The 15,779-nt window shown below is 49.5% G+C and overlaps 1 protein-coding gene across 1 annotated transcript; it reads left to right on the top strand.

The window, feature by feature from the left end:
* The first annotated feature begins 8,488 nt into the window (after positions 1 to 8,488).
* Positions 8,489 to 13,916, top strand: RPS7 (ribosomal protein S7). The gene is made up of 7 exons (XM_061426714.1): positions 8,489 to 8,596; positions 8,759 to 8,842; positions 8,937 to 9,008; positions 9,149 to 9,292; positions 10,746 to 10,810; positions 13,217 to 13,367; positions 13,810 to 13,916. The coding sequence occupies exons 2-7, from the start codon at positions 8,768 to 8,770 to the stop codon at positions 13,885 to 13,887; spliced, it is 585 nt and encodes a 194-aa protein (XP_061282698.1). The 5' UTR covers positions 8,489 to 8,596; positions 8,759 to 8,767; the 3' UTR covers positions 13,888 to 13,916.
* The last annotated feature ends 1,863 nt before the right edge of the window (positions 13,917 to 15,779 follow it).

The following is a 15,779-nucleotide window of genomic DNA, read 5'->3' as shown; positions in this document are numbered from 1 at the left end:
ATTGCTCATTCCTATTGTTATTGCACTTCAAGGTAGCTTCTTTTAAAAAAGTTGCCCTTAAAAATCGAGTAATGATTGATGGCCACATCTCTTCTGTGGATATATGATCAGAGTTAGGGATGGCCCAGTGACCACTCTAAGAACGACCACAGCCCCTCTTCTTGAGATCATTCATTCTCCATTTGCCCAGGGCCTCTGGAGCTCCTGCAGCCTCCTGGTAGGCACAGACCAGGGCCTTGGAAATGTTACTCTTGACCTACTTTCTTTAGACGCATCACTCGCTCACCTCCCAGTGGCACAGGTTAAGTTGTGGACACAGATGGCACCTGGAAGAGCTGACTTCTGATTGAGAAGCTGACGTGGAAATAAGTCAGGGTAGTGAGTCAAACTCCAGTACTCTTGCCTGGAAAATCCCATGGGCAGAGGAGCCTGGTGGGCTGCAGTCCATGGGGTCGCTAAGAGTCAGACATGAATGAGCGACTTCCTTTTCACTTTTCACTTTCATGCATTGGAGAAGGAAATGGCAACCCATTCCAGTGTTCTTGCCTGGAGAATCCCAGGGACGAGGGAGCCTAGTGGGCTTCTGTCTATGGGGGTCGCACAGAGTCGGACATGACTGAAGCGACTTAGCAGCAGCAGCAGCAGCAGTGAGTCAAAAGCAAATATCTTCAAAGCTTGGAAAGAACTGGGATTGTCAGACAGATATGAAATGATAATAGTTGTGCAGGATATAGACACAGCTGTAGGCTGCAGTGTTGCCTGGAAGAAGAAAGAGGCTGGGCCCCTGAAAAGGTGCTGTCTGACTGTAGCCCACCTCCCACTAGCTTGATCCTTGCGTCTGACCTACTTGATTAAGACTTGCTTTTGCATGTAAGTTAGCTGGCTGTGGTCCTTTATCACAGAGTACTCATCATCCCTGCAAAGTTGTTGTTTGAATTATCTGACTATGTTCAGAAAAGCATCTGAGTGGCTTTCTGCAATTATAAAACTGTTTCTTCTGGCATTTTTGTTGACGGATAACTGTAAATATTTTTTATCTTAATCTCTGGCTCCAAGTGTGTGACTTTACTTACTCTGGGCAAAAACTGGCTCATTCTCAATAAGGTACAGAGCCCTGGACCAGAGTCGGAAGATACTGTCAGGGGATATTTGCCCCGGGGTGGGGGGTGGGGCTGAGTGGCAGAAGTAATGAAGTGTTCCCGTGACTCAATCCCCCAGTTCTGCTGCTCTCCTGCCCCTGAGCTGTGAAGTTCACAATGTTGACTGAACATTCCAGCCTCACAACTGCCAGCTGTATAAATTCGGGGAGTTGCTTAAAGTCTCTGTTATACGCTTTGGAAAATGGAGATGCTGCTGCTGTGTCCAGGGGCTGTGAATATCCACTGACTCCGTGTGCATAGTGTGGTCGATACACAGCATGTCTGCAAAGGCACCAGTTCTTTTCATCTCGTGCATGTTTCATGAAGATGCCTGGGAAGAATGATGTTGCGTTTGATGAGATATATTGAAGATGCGCAAATAATTAGTTTGTGATAAAAGTCAAATGTATTAATATTTCTATAATTTAGAGATTAATATCTCAGCAATCACCTACTGCCTACTGACAGTTCACCAATATTTATACAGGCCACCTATAGTAATACAGGAAAAGTGACCTTGAGACTCTCCAGCAGAAGCCAGTGACCTTGCTTCAATTAAATGCATAAGATTTTCACATTCATTACAGGCTTCCACATTTATTTCATTCACGTGCTCCTTACACTGGCTGATAGATAATACAATAAAAATCCTGCCAGCTATAAGTGGAGGGGAGAGAAAACCTTCTGTTAAATTCAGTCCATTAATTCTTGATCAGACAGGCAGGTCTATAAATTCATTTTACACTCAAGGACTCATCAGTAACTCTCCTGTCACTTTATTATGAACATCAGGAGTTGTAATCTGGAGGGAAGAGAATTGTTTTAACGTGTAAGCTCTCTCACCCCCTTGACCTCTAGGCTTTCTGCCTCACAGAGCTGAGATAAGGCATTCCCAGCACAGGATCCTTTTTCTCGGGGACTTTTATACAATAAACAAGTTAACTTTTTAAAGGAGAACCGATCTTGCTTGTTTAACTGTGCCCTCTGCCCTGGCAGTATTCTGTCCTGGGCCAGAACTACCCAGTGTAAAAAATTAATGAGCAGAAACCTTAAATAGACCTGGGAGACCAGAACGGGAGCTCTCCTGCCCTGTGACAATGGCAGAGCCCAAGACGAAGAGGACTTCTCTTCTTTGCGGCAGAGACGTGGTCAGTGCACAGCCACAGACTGTCTTCCACAGCCCCCACCTCCCTCTTCTCCACAGAAGCACTCTCTTTCCCCCGCTGTGCTGGAACTCCACATGGCTCACCACGGTGGCAGATCCTGAACTGTACTTCCCTGCTGACCCTGAATAAGCCCATCTTCGCTGGAGAAATACCTGGCAGTCTATTTGTTTAAGGCCATCACTTTTCTTGTCCCTACAGGGGCCAGAGAAGGCTCCAGAGCACTTCTGGTGTTGTAGCCATGCATTCCGGGAAACATTCAGAAGGACAATGCAGATAGTGGAGTGCAGTTTATTACATCGGCGGGCCCAAGGCAGAGTCTCCTCTTAGCCAAGGACCCTGACCAGTTTTTGTGAAAACCTTATATACCCTAAGTGTACGTGCCCAAACCTACCTCCCCTAATTCCCTGAAACTAGTCTGAATAAGGGAAAAGAAAGATACAATCAAAGTTAACCCATGATTCATATGCCTTAAGCCTAGGTAGTTAACAGTGAACATACCCCTGTGATCATACCCCAATAAGCATAATAGAATTTATGATTCTATTCGGTTACAGAGATAATTAGGTATTCTTTTAGGCTACAGAGAGTCTAGGTATGACCCCTGGGGCTCTTCCTTCCAGGGGCCTGGTTTTCCAGTTGGTATGTCGTTACTGTAGATACTGGGCATATAGCTCTAAGTCCACAGTCCGGCGCAAGATGGAGTCCTGCTTTCAAGACAGAGACTGTTCTGTCTGTTTCCTCCTTCACTGGGTGAGCAAGGAGGGGTGGTACCCACGTTGCTCCTTTGGGCTCACTGCTTTTCCTGCTGACCCTGCAGTTTGAGGGTACATCTTTCTCGTGGATCCAAACTCACGCCCTCTTGTATGTGAGATCCTCCAGGCTTTATTTGGGATCTATGTAAAGGCTTCTTCTTTCCAGTTCAGGCCTTGCTCTGTGAGTTTGCCTTTGGCACTTCAGTCTCATCTTGAGATCAGACCATTTCAACCAAAGCTGGCTGAAAATGCCACTGGCCTGGTTCCTGGGAAGGGGTGTTTCAGATAATGGGGACTTCCTAGATGGCTCAGCGGGTAAAGAATCTGCCTGCAATGCAGGAGACGCAGGAGCCATGGGTTTGACCCCTGAGTTGGGAAGATCTCCCAGAGGAGGAAATGGCAACCCACTCCAGTATACTTGACTGGGAAATCCCATGGACAGAGGAGCCTGCTGGGCTACAGTCCAAAGGGTCCCAAAGACTTAGCACAGCACGTAGCACAGCTTCAGATAAAGTAGCACTGAGTTTTTCAGCCTTTGGCCTTTTCCTTCTGGGGAGAGACATTATTGTATTGCCAATTGGGAAAGATTGAAAGCAAAAGGAGAAGAGGGTGATAGAGGGTGAGATGGTCGGATGGCATCAGCAACTCAGCAGACATGAGTTTGAGCCGACTGTGAGAGATCGTGAAGGACAGGGAAGCCTGGTGTGCTGCAGTTCACGGGTTTGCAAAGAGTTGGAGGGCAAGACTTAACAACTGAACAACAGCAACTGCGTATGGGAAGATGCAAGAGTCTGGGCTCGCTGAACCCCTTCCTTTCATAGGCACCTCAGTGTTTTCACATCCTGATTTCCTCAGGGCTCACTCTAAGGAGCAGCTGCAGTCTGATAGCTTCCCCTGGCTGATACTCTTTGGTTCCTCCCTGAGTTCCCTCAGGGCTGGCCGACTCTCCTTCAGAGTTGGCTGGACTGCTGATGACTGTGGCATTCTGTGTTTACTGATGTGGCGGGCAATATTCCGCTTCTCAGTATCTCCATTTCCTTAGTGTTCCAGTCAGTGAAACAGGCCAGTACCTTACCCCTTTCACTTGAAAGAAAAACAACTCAGGGAGAGTATCGCCTCAGGATTTTACTGAGAGTCCTCATTCTTCACAAATCCCGAAGGCTGATCCAGATGTTACAAACTTCCCGAGGTTCTACATTATTGCAACATGTAGATTTGCTTCTTTGCTCTCGTTTTTGAGCCTCCCCTCAGGAAGACAGCATCCACTCACTAAAGCTTTCAGCCATAAAGGGACCTAGGATTGCCAAAGAAAAATGGCAGTTTTTCCAAGCCCAGGTTCGACACTTAAGGCATCTGCTGTCAGAACAGATGAAAAACCTGTCCTCTCCAGCACTGAGTGACCTTCCTCTGACCTCTGGAAGGTAGATTTTCCTAAAGAAGGGGTGCTTTGTTGTATCCCCTCAAAAGACACTGCTCTCCCGATTACTGCCCAGATGTCCTTTAACCCTGCGATGCACAAGCTGTTTCCACGTAGTACTTTCCTCCTGCGGGAACTCGAAATAATGTACTGACTTGAAGGTTCTTGTGGAATCTTCTTAAAAATACATATTTTATTGTTCTGAACATTAAAAGGATAATAAGGGAATATTATGAACAATTCTACTGGCATAAATTCAACAATTTAAATGAAATGTACCAGTTCCTGTAGAAGCACAAACTGCCAAATTTCATCCAATATGAAAGAAATAATCTAAATATTCTTGTAACTATTAAAGAAATGGAATTCATCATAGTGAAAACCCCTGGAAAAAGACATCTCCAGACCCTGATAATTTCACAGCTGAATTCAACCAAATGTTTGAAGACTTAACACTGATTCTACACAATTGTTTTCAGAAAATACAAGATGAGGGAGCATGTCCCAACTTATTTTATACTGATATTAACCTAATCCAAAACCTGACCAAAACAATACAAAAAAAGGAAACTACAGACCAATGTCTCTTGTGAATAGACATTACAAATCCTCAACAAAATATGAATAAGTGGATGATGAGAAAGTAAGATGAGAGTAAGATGATGAGCCCAGTGAGAAAGCATTATATCGCATTACCAAGCAGGGTTTACTCCAGACATTCAAGGAAGGTGCAATATTTGAAAACCCATTAAGGTAGTCTACAATATTAACAGTCTAGGAAGAAAAACTCACATGATTATACTAAAAAAAAAAAAAAGAAAAGAAAAACTCACATGATTATACTAACTGATGCATAAAATGCATTTGACATAATCCCGTTTATGATAAAAACCCAGAAAACGGGGATAGGAGAGAACTTCCTCAATAAATCTACAAAATATCTACAAACACCTAATGCTAACATCATAGTCACTGATGTGATGAAAGAATGCTTTCCCCGAGGATGGGGAACAGGCAAGACAAGAATGTCCTCTCCCACCAGGCCTTCCAACAAAGTCCTGGAGACCAGAAAGAACTTTACTGGATGAACTTCTGGAGTGCTACTTTTGTGGAGTGGGAGACAGAAGCCAGGTTGAAAAAGTGGGAAAAGGAATGGAAATGGTTCATCAAGGAGGTTTGGAATGGTGACCCAGGTAAGATCACAGGTCAGCTCCATTTTCTCTCTTCAACAAGTTCCAAGCTGATTCCAGTGAGATAATCAGTTGGCCCCTCTCTCCCTAACATTAGAGAAGTATCAGTTCAGTTCAGTCGCTCAGTCATCTCCGACTCTTTGCAATCCCATGAGCTGCAGCACACTAGGCCTCCCTGTCCATCACCAACTTCCGGAGTCCACCCAAACCCATGTCCATTGAGTCGGTGATGCCATCCAACCATCTCATCCTCTGTCATCCCCTTTTCCTCCTGCCCTCAATCTTTCCCAGCATCAAGATCTTTTCCAATGAGTCAGGTCTTTGCATCAGGTGGCCAAAGTATTGGAGTTTCAGCTTCAGCATCAGTCCTTCCAATGAACACCCAGGACTGATCTCCTTTAGAATGGACTGGTTGGATCTCCTTGCAGTCCAAGGGACTCTCAAGAGTCTTCTCCAACACCACACTTCAAAAGCATCAATTCTTCAGCGCTCAGATTTCTTTACAGTCCAACTCTTATATTCCATATATGACCACTGGAAAAACCATAGCCTTGACTAGACGGACCTTTGCTGGCAAAGTAATGTCTCTGCTTTTTAATATGCTGTCTAGGTTGGTCATAACTTTCCTACCAAAGAGTAAGCGTCTTTTAATTTTATGGCTGCAATCACATAGAGAAGTATATATAGCTTTAAATATCTGAGATGAACACAATCTTAGTAAAGGTTGTTGGAAATCTTAGACATCACCTAGTGTAACATTCTAAGCATTTTCCACAGCACCTGGCCCATGTGGATAATTGCTCTGGTAAATTTGACAGGTGAGGAAACTGAAGTTCAAGTAGATTATCTCCCCACAGCCAGATACTGTTTGCTAGGTTGGAAATGCCCTTCTCTCTAGTGACTCTTTGCCACCTCATGGACCGCAGGACGCCAGGCTTCCCTGTCCATCACAAACTGCCAAAGCTTGCTCAAACTCACGTCCATCGAGTTGGTAATGCCATTCAACCATCTCATCCTCTGTCTTCCCCTTCTCCTCACCACAGATTAATCTCATCTCTTCCACAGAATTCCCTGGTTTCTTAAAGCATGAGTCCTCCTGGCCCCCTTTACTCATTTTACTCGTATGTACTGTTGTAACTCGTCATTATGTATTCAGTCATACAAATTATGTTTTCTTCACTAAACTTCCCTGGTGGGCTTCCCTGGTGGCTCAGCAGGTAAAGAATCCACCTGCAATGTGGGAGACCTGGGTTCGATCCCTGGGTTGAGAAGATTGCCTGGAGAAGGGAGAGGCTACCTACTCCAGTATTCTGGTCTGGAGAGTTCCATGGACTGTGTAGTCTATGGGGTTGCAAAGAGTAGGACACGACTGAGCGACTCTCACTTTCACTCTCGAAACTGCCGTCTCCCAAGGGCAAGGATCCAGTGGGTTTTCCTTATAGTTAGCACAGAGCACACACCTGGACAATTAGTTGTGAATTGTATTTTTCACTCCTGTCCAGGGCAGGAAGTCCTTGACACACGTGTTTCAAGCGACAGGATAGTAAGCATTCTTCCAATAAAAAATTCTGCTGTGTCGAATTATTGACCCACTTTAAGGCCATTTGCCATCCCCGAATCTTTCACCACAGCTGCACTAAATTCAGCTGTCCAGCCTGAGCCCCAACTTTGCCCAAGTGTCCCTCATCCTCCTCCTGGAATTGCACTCTATTTGGCCCCAGGTCTTTGCAGATGGTGACTGCAGCCATGAAATTAAATGACGCTTGCTCCTTGGAAGGAAAGTTATGACCAATCTACACAGCATATTAAAAAGCAGAGACATTACTTTGCCAAGGTCTATCTAGTCAAAGCTATGGTTTTTCCAGTAGTCATGTATGGATGTAAGAGTTGGACTATAAAGAAAGCTGAGCACCAAAGAATTGATGCTTTTGAACTGTGGTGTTGGAGAAGACTCTGGAGAGGCCCTTGGACTGCAAGGAGATCCAACCAGTACACCCTAAAGGAAATCAATCCTGAATATTCACTGGAAGGACTGATGCTGAAGCTGAAGCTTCAATACTTTGGCCACCTGATGCAAAGAACTAACTCACTGGAAAAGACCCTGATGCTGGGGAAGATTGAAGGCAGGAGGAGAAGCGGACGACAGAGGATGAGATGGCTGGATGGCATCACGGACTCAATGGACATGAGTTTGAGTAAACTCTGGGAGTTGGTGATGGACAGGGAAGCCTGGCATGCTGTGGTCCATGGGGTCGCAAAGAGTCGGACACAACTTGAGCGACTGAACTGAGCTGAACTTTCCCTCTTGGGATGGTTCTTCAGCTCCAGGCCGCCTCCACCACAGGTGTCCCTAGACGTCTCAGAATCGTCGGCCGCACCAAGCAGTCGATACGAGAGCCCAGTGTGGCCTGGAAACCACATTTATTCGTAAAGCAGTTCGTTCCCAAAGCGCTTTCACAAGCATCTCATTTGGTCCTCCACAGCCCAAACGGAACCCAAGTCTCCGGTTCCTTTCCATTGTTTCAGCTGGGACGTTAAGCTTCCTCGTGTTAAGTGAGGCTTTTGGTCCTATCTTCAGGGGTAGCCCAAGCCGTTTTCCTCAGGCGGACCTGGGACCCCCGACAGACTCTCGCCGGGCCCGCCCACCGCCCGCCTGGAACCTCGGCTGCCCACACGGGAATTCCCGCCAGCAGCCGAGACAAGGATAACAGCGGAGCCAAAAAGCCTTCCCGGCTTTCCAGCCCTCAGGAGCCGCTTCAGGGGACTCTCTAGGCTGCCTCCGCGTCTCAGTGGTTCTTCCGGTTTCTCTATTCGCGCTATTCCCGCCTCTTCCCCTCCGCCGCCGGGATTTAATGAACTCTCGCGAGATCTAGGCCTCTTCCTAGGCCTGCTCGGGTCGGCAGCGGCAAGAATCTTTGGCCGCCCCTGCAAGGTATGTGGTCCGCGGGCGCTATGCCGGTCCGCCGGCTTCGGGAGGCACACGTCTGGGGCCCCCGGGTGGGGATGCGGCCGATTGTCCGGCCCGGGGGCCCCGATGGCTTGTGCGGGGGGAAGATGGGGCCGGCCGCTCGCCCTGAGCGCCCTGTGCTTCCAGGTCCCGGCCATGTTCAGCTCCAGTGCCAAGATTGTCAAGCCCAACGGCGAGAAGCCGGACGAGTTCGAGTCGGGGATCTCCCAGGTGAGGGGGCGGGCGAGCCGGGGTCCCGGAGAGGGTCGGGGTGAATGAAGGCTGCGCGCGCTGAGCGTGGGCTGCGCCCTCTGCCGCCCCACAGGCCCTGCTGGAGCTGGAGATGAACTCGGACCTCAAGGCGCAGCTGCGGGAGCTGAACATCACGGCCGCCAAGGCAAGGGGGTCCTCCCGGGGTGGGCTTCGGGTTCCCCCAGGACGGGGTGGGGCTTGGGCACGTGCTCGGGCCGCCGGTAGTGCCGGGGTCCCCCTCCCCGCCTAACTGCATCTGTGCCTCTCTTCCCGCTTCGACTCTAGGAGATCGAAGTTGGCGGTGGTCGGAAAGCTATTATTATCTTCGTCCCCGTCCCGCAGCTGAAGTCTTTCCAGAAAATCCAGGTGCGCCTGGTGCGCGAGCTGGAGAAGAAGTTCAGCGGGAAGCACGTCGTCTTCATCGCCCAGGTGCGTCCGCGGGGCACGTCGTGTTGGGTCGCTGGAGTGAGGGCTTGTGTTGGTAGAGTCACTGGTCGCCGCTCGCACCAGGTAAAAGAGATAGGGGGTACTGCTGCCGGGTGGCCACCTGATGCGAAGACCTGACTCATTGGAAAAGACCCTGATGCTGGGAAAGATTGAAGGCAGGAGGAGAAGGGGAGGACAGAGGATGAGATGGCAGGGTGGCATCACCGACTGGAAAGACATGAGTTTGAGTAAGCTCCGGGAGATGGTGATGGAGAGGGAAGCCTGGCTGAACTGAACTGCTGATGTTAGTGTTAAAGCGGCCCCAGTGCCTTCCTTGGCTGCAGTGCCCTGAGGGTGCTGGGTTGTGCAGAAGTGATGAAGGCAAGATGTGAACTGGGCGTATGCTCCGCCTGGTGGGATTTCACAGCAGACTCACACCACCCTGGGGAATTACGTGTAGATGTGGAGAAGGCAATGGCACCCCACTCCAGTACTCTTGCCTGGAAAATCCCATGGGCAGAGGAGCCTGGTAGGCTGCAGTCCATGGGGTCGCTAGGAGTCTGACACGACTGAGCGACTTCCCTTTCACTTTTCACTTTCATGCATTGGAGAAGGAAATGGGCAACCCACTCCAGTGTTCTTGCCTGGAGAATTCCAGGGACGGGGGAGCCTGGTGGGCTTCCGTCTATGGGGTCACACAGAGTTGGACACGACTGAAGCGACTTAGCAGCAGCAGCAGCAGCTGGGAGGAAAAGGCATGCAAAGGAATGGTTGGTAGGGTAAGGAGAAAATGGTTAAGAGGCTGTGTTTTTGTTTTTTAAGTTAGATTGGGCCTTCTTGCAAACAGAAATCTCTAGGACTTAAGTGCTTGGCTGATGAGTAAGTCAAGGAGTAGTATTCTGACTTAGTACCTGTAAGTGGGTAGTACGTTGGATGCAATGTAAATAGGCGTGTAATATTTGGGGGATCAGTCACATTTTTCCAGTTACATTTTACTATAAGCTGGAGAAGGCAATGGCACCCCACTGCAGTACTCTTGCCTAGAAAATTCCATGGATGGAGGAGCCTGGTAGGCTGCAGTCCATGGCGTCTCTAAGAATATAACTGAGCGACTTCACTTTTCACTTTCATGCATTGGAGAAGGAAATGGCAACCCACTCCAGTGTTCTTGCCAGGAGAATCCCAGAGACAGGGGAGCCTGGTGGGCTGCCAGGACACGACTGACGGGACTTAGCAGCAGCAGCAGCAGCAGTGGGTTCTGAAAGAATAAATGAGGTCAGGAAGTACTTCACAGACTCTTACTCACTTGTTGGGTCTAGGTTGTTTGACTTTCTGGAGCTTTGAATTTATTCAGCCATTAAGTCCTTTGGTTTGTAAAGTAGTTTTGATAGTGCTTAGTTTTCTGACAACTTAAGTCTTTTTAAAAGTTTGTTCAATGATAATTTTTACCTTACAGAGGAGAATTCTGCCTAAGCCAACTCGAAAAAGCCGTACGAAAAATAAGCAGAAACGTCCCAGGAGGTAGGTTTCTTCAGCATCGAAAATGTGTGTGCCCCTTTCAGTAACCGTTGTTGATTGGCCTGGGTTATTTACAGTAAGAGTTATATAAGGTTTTAAAATTCAGTGTGAGGGATGTAGGAAAGCCATTGACATGGGAATTTTTATCAAGTAACTGGGTTTCTGGAACTGTGAAATGTTTTAAGGTTGATTCTGGAGGTAAGAGTTACATACACGCACATAGGTGGTACAGTAGGTTGCCGCGCTCACCAAAGGTGCGACTTTGATCCGGTTCTTCGGGTAAAGGAGGAGCGGTGAGGAGGGGTCCAGGGAGCGTGGGGGGGTAGAGCACACCCGATGTGGGCTGGCGGCACAGTGTGTTCTCACTGTTTACTTTAGTTGTCCATTTGAGGTTGAAAAACTAGACTTGTCTGTTGCTCATGGCAGAGGTTAAAGGTGTTGCTGGTGATGCATGTTTTATGAACCTGATTGACTTGCAGGTTATCTGCTGTAAACTAGATACTGGAGGGTGGCTCCTTGGTCTGAGCTTTCTGGTGTTGAGTTGAAGTCGCTGACTCCACACACTTGGTTTCTTGGGTCCCTGCAGGCCTGCCTTGGGCGGTTTGAGAAAGGACTTGAGCATCAGTGCTGGTGGGGTAGAGGGCATCACTCATCCTCCCTCCGTCCAGCCAGTGTTCGTGGTGCTGGCGTCTGAGCCAGGGAGTGCCTGGAAGCCGGGCGTGAGGGGTCTCTAGTGTTGTGGACGGGTGTTGATGGTGCCACGTTGTGGAGGATGGAGAGGCACGTGCCGGGCGTTACGGAACTTGGCTGTTGCTGCTTTGGTCTTGTTTTCAGGGCAGTTGGGGTAGCAGTAGAATGTAGAACTGTTGGGGGAGAGGGCTATTCTGCATAGTTTGCAGGAGATCAAATACAGGGGATAATCAAGGAGGTTTCGTTTGTTAATGCTGGTACTCAGGTGGTTTTGCAGCCTGGGTCCTGACGGCCTGAGTTAGTCCTTGACTGTAAGAGCAGCCCCTTTGCTCTGCACACGGTGAAGGTGCTGACTCCCAGGTCTGTAGCCGTGGCTCTCCCTCAGCGCAAGCCTGTCTCTACTTCTCAGCTGATGACGCCAGCCTGTCCCACGGCCTGGCGCAGACCCGGGAGTCTTCCCTTCCCTTGCGCTGAGCGATCCCCCCCCCTGTCTCCGGTCTGCCTTCCTGCCTGCGGCTTCTCTTCCTTCTGCGCTCATCTTTCTCCTGCACGAGGTGTGTGCAGGGTCTCGGTTGCTTTCCTTCTGAAGCACCTAGCTCTGCTGCTTCGTGATTGTCAAGTTGTGCTTTTCCTCAGAAGTTTAGATCGGGCTAGAGTTTGAGTTTGAGACCAGCTAGATTCCGTTCTATTCTTGTGTTTTGAAGGAAGTAAATAACAGGGTCCATGGTGCTTTCCTAACCCGTAAGGGTGTGCTTGGCCAGTGGTTAGCAGCCATCCGTCAGCTGGGCTGACCGTCTGATTTGTGTGCTGAGGTGCTGAAGCTGCTCTTGGCCTTGGAGCAGTGGAGCTTTGTGGTCATTTAGGAGCCCCTTCCGTGTGTGCAGAGCTGCCGGACAAAGAGAAACGAGTAGGACGTGGTGTCTGAGCCACTGAGGGGTGAATAAGACCTGGACACGTTCCGTAATAAAAGGGAGCCTTGCAGACGTTGGGAGTGAGAACAGTCTCTTCATTCTCTCGTTCCTGGTATCCTGTGGTACAAAACTGATAGGCTATAAGTTTGGGGTTAATTGAACCTTGTCTGGCAGCCAGATGGGTTGTGAACTTGGAGTCATATCCAGGAGAGGAGCAAGGCTCCCTTGGCAGTCTGGGATGGGATGGGCTGAAATTGGGACCCTCATGGGAGGGGCCACGTCCTAGAGCTGGGGTAGAACAGTGTCCTTTGGGTGGGGTGTTGCCTCATTCCATCACAGGAACAGGGAGGGGCTTTGGTGCATCTTAGAGGCCAGGGACCCCTCAAAGTGTCTTCGGTAGGTAAAGCCTGTGGTGACATCTAAGCATTTGACAACACTGGAGAAGATCATTTTGGAAGAGAGGTTACTACAGAGAATCATGTGAATGACAACCTAAAGGTGTGTCCTATAATAAAAGTCATCACTAGTGTCCTTTTCTGGAGATGATCACTCATGACAGCTGGTGTGTGTGGTTTACAACACGCTGGCTTTGGAAGTGAGATGGGAGTGTGTGTGTCTCCCTCTCCTCGTGTGGCAGCGGCTCTGCTGTGATACATGAGACGAAAGGACGTAACTCGAAAGCTCGTGTTGCTGTGGCTTCGGGAACCTGGAGCCTTCCACTCAGGGTTTGACTTGTGGAGGTGCCCTGGAGGTTCCCAGGAGGGCAGACCTTGCTGGGTTTCTCACTTTTGTCGCTGTGTTCTTCAAGCCGCACTCTGACCGCTGTGCACGACGCCATCCTAGAGGACTTGGTTTTCCCAAGTGAGATCGTGGGCAAGAGGATCCGCGTGAAGCTGGACGGCAGCCGACTCATAAAGGTCCATCTGGACAAAGCTCAGCAGAACAACGTGGAGCACAAGGTAGGGACTGGCCTCCTGGGGAGGGGCCAGATGCAGGCCCGCCCCCCTGGGGAGGGGCCAGACGCCGCCCGGGCCGGGGTGAGCCCAGCCGGCCCCAGTGGTTCTGAACCTGCCTGTGGGAGCTGACTGCCTTGGGGGCTGATCAGGTTAAATTGGGAGATGTTTTAAACACTGGAATTGTTTTAAATTGTTAGGAGTAATGGATGTGAAGTAATTCCATGGTGTGTGTTAGGCTGAACTTAAGGCTGGGTGGTGGTCGAGATAGACTCTGGGGAGAACTATCATTTGGCTTCATTCCGGGTAAACTGTCACCCCCGGGTCTCCGAGTGACCCAGAGGAGCCAGCAGGCGGCGCAGGGGTGGAGCCCTTTGCCCACCACAGCTTGCCCCGTTTGGGGCTACCATCCCGTGTGTGTTGTGACCATTTATCTCTTCTCTTGTAGGTTGAAACGTTTTCTGGTGTCTATAAGAAGCTCACGGGCAAGGATGTTAATTTTGAATTCCCAGAGTTTCAGTTGTAAACAAACGACTAAATAAAATATTATTCTCAGTGCTGTGTTTTGGGCGTGGTTTTCAGACTTGCAGAGCTGCGGATGCAGAGCTGTCTGGATTTTCGGGTCGCTTCCTGCTCAGGCTGGGGGGTCTTGGACCGACGGCGCCTGTCGTCGGGGCCCCGCGTTGGTTTCCCAGCACAGTGGCTCACTTACACATGCGTTCATATTTTTCAGATTCTTGCCCCTTGTAGGTGATTATAAGCACATGTGTAGTTCATGGGCACTCAGTAGGCCCTCAGGGGTGGTCATCTGTGTTACATGGTGGAGCCCACTTCTGAGCTGCAGGGTTTGTCTTGGGGACAGTGACTGGCCGAGGACCCCGCTGCCCCAGCCTCCTGCCTGCCTGACGGCCTCCATGGCCTTCACAGTCCTCCTTGATTCTGGGCAGCCTCCTATATTAAGATCCCTCGTGACCTCGGGATCTTGGGTGTGACATGCCCTGACGCCTCTCCACCATGGGGCCCTGGGTGCGCCACGCTTGCACCGTTGTCCGTGCTGGCTGGGCTCCTGTGCCGCAAGCCAGCGGGCTTTGTGGCCTGGTGTCCCTCTGCCATCAGGAGCTCTGGAGAAGTGAAACCTTGAGGGGAGGGTGGGTGAGGTTAACGTCCTTGTGGACAAAGTGTCCCGAGATACGGCTGCACAGAGGTGACCTCTGGGGAAGATTCCCAGCTGGAGACACATGGGCTTGCTGGGGCTCTCGTGTCCAGATGTCTCAGTTATATCTGAGAAATGTAAATAATAACTGGGACGTGGGCCAGATTCTTGTCCGACCCCTTGGAAGTGGCCCGGCTCTTTGGCAGTCAGTGTTGGGCCGGGGGCGGTGGGGTGAAGACCGGAGGCCCAGAGGAGAAGCACCAGTGATGCTGGAGGCCTTTTGGTGCTCGTTGGCAAGGCAGCTATAAGTGTGATTGTGACCTAAAACGGCTCTAATTTACAATCTGCTTCAAGTAGGCAAGTGAATATCAGAAATGCACGTCAAAACCATAAGCTATCACCTCGCACCTGTCAGAATGCTGATCGTAGAGGTAACAGAATGGAGGTAACAATGTTGAAAACTCAAGAAAACACTGGTGGAGTGTGTGTTAGTGCGGCCACTACACAGAAGTAGGCAGGTTCCTCCAAAAAAGGAGTTGCTGTGATCTCACAATTCCATTGCTGAGGATTTATGCAAAAGTAATGAAAACATCAAAGGAATGTCTGTCCTCCCAGGCTTATTGCAGCATTATTCACAGTAGTCAAGGTACTGAAACCTACCTGCCTGTCACAGGACAAATGGATAAAAGCTACAGACAGAGATGTACAATCAAACACCCTCGTGAGGAGGGGTGTCCTTCATTGGACAGCGTGCTTTTCCCTGGAGGTCATAAGCTAAGTGAGGTAATCCAACAGAAAGACACTATGATTGTAACTTTCATGCGGGTCTAAGGAAGCCAAACTAGAAGGGGCGGTGGTTGCCAGGGTGGTGCTGGCAGGTGGGGACTGGGAGAGAGGTTTCAGGGACACGTGTGCAGCTAGTAAGTCCTGGAGAGCTGATAGCGCAGTGCAGTGAACACAGACAGCTATGTTGTATTAAAACCGTCAAGATTCCTGAGAGCTAGATCTTAATTATTCCCACCACAAGAGAGAAATGACGGGCTTCCCTGGTAGTCCATTGGCTAAAGACTCCACTCCCAGTGCAGGCAGCCTGGGCTTGATCCCTGGTCAGGGAACTAGGATCCTGAGTGCCGCAGCTAAGACCTGTCAGCCAAGAAATTTTAAATCAACATTTAAAAAAGCAATGAGAACTCTGATGTAATGAAGTGCTAACTGATGCCACCCCTGTAGGCAACCATATTACCCTGTTCAGATGTGTCAGATCA

The sequence above is a fragment of the Bos javanicus genome, chromosome 8 (genome assembly GCF_032452875.1).
Source record: "Bos javanicus breed banteng chromosome 8, ARS-OSU_banteng_1.0, whole genome shotgun sequence".
NCBI classification, from domain to species: Eukaryota; Metazoa; Chordata; class Mammalia; order Artiodactyla; family Bovidae; genus Bos; species Bos javanicus.
This window is presented reverse-complemented; position numbering and strand designations above follow the sequence as displayed.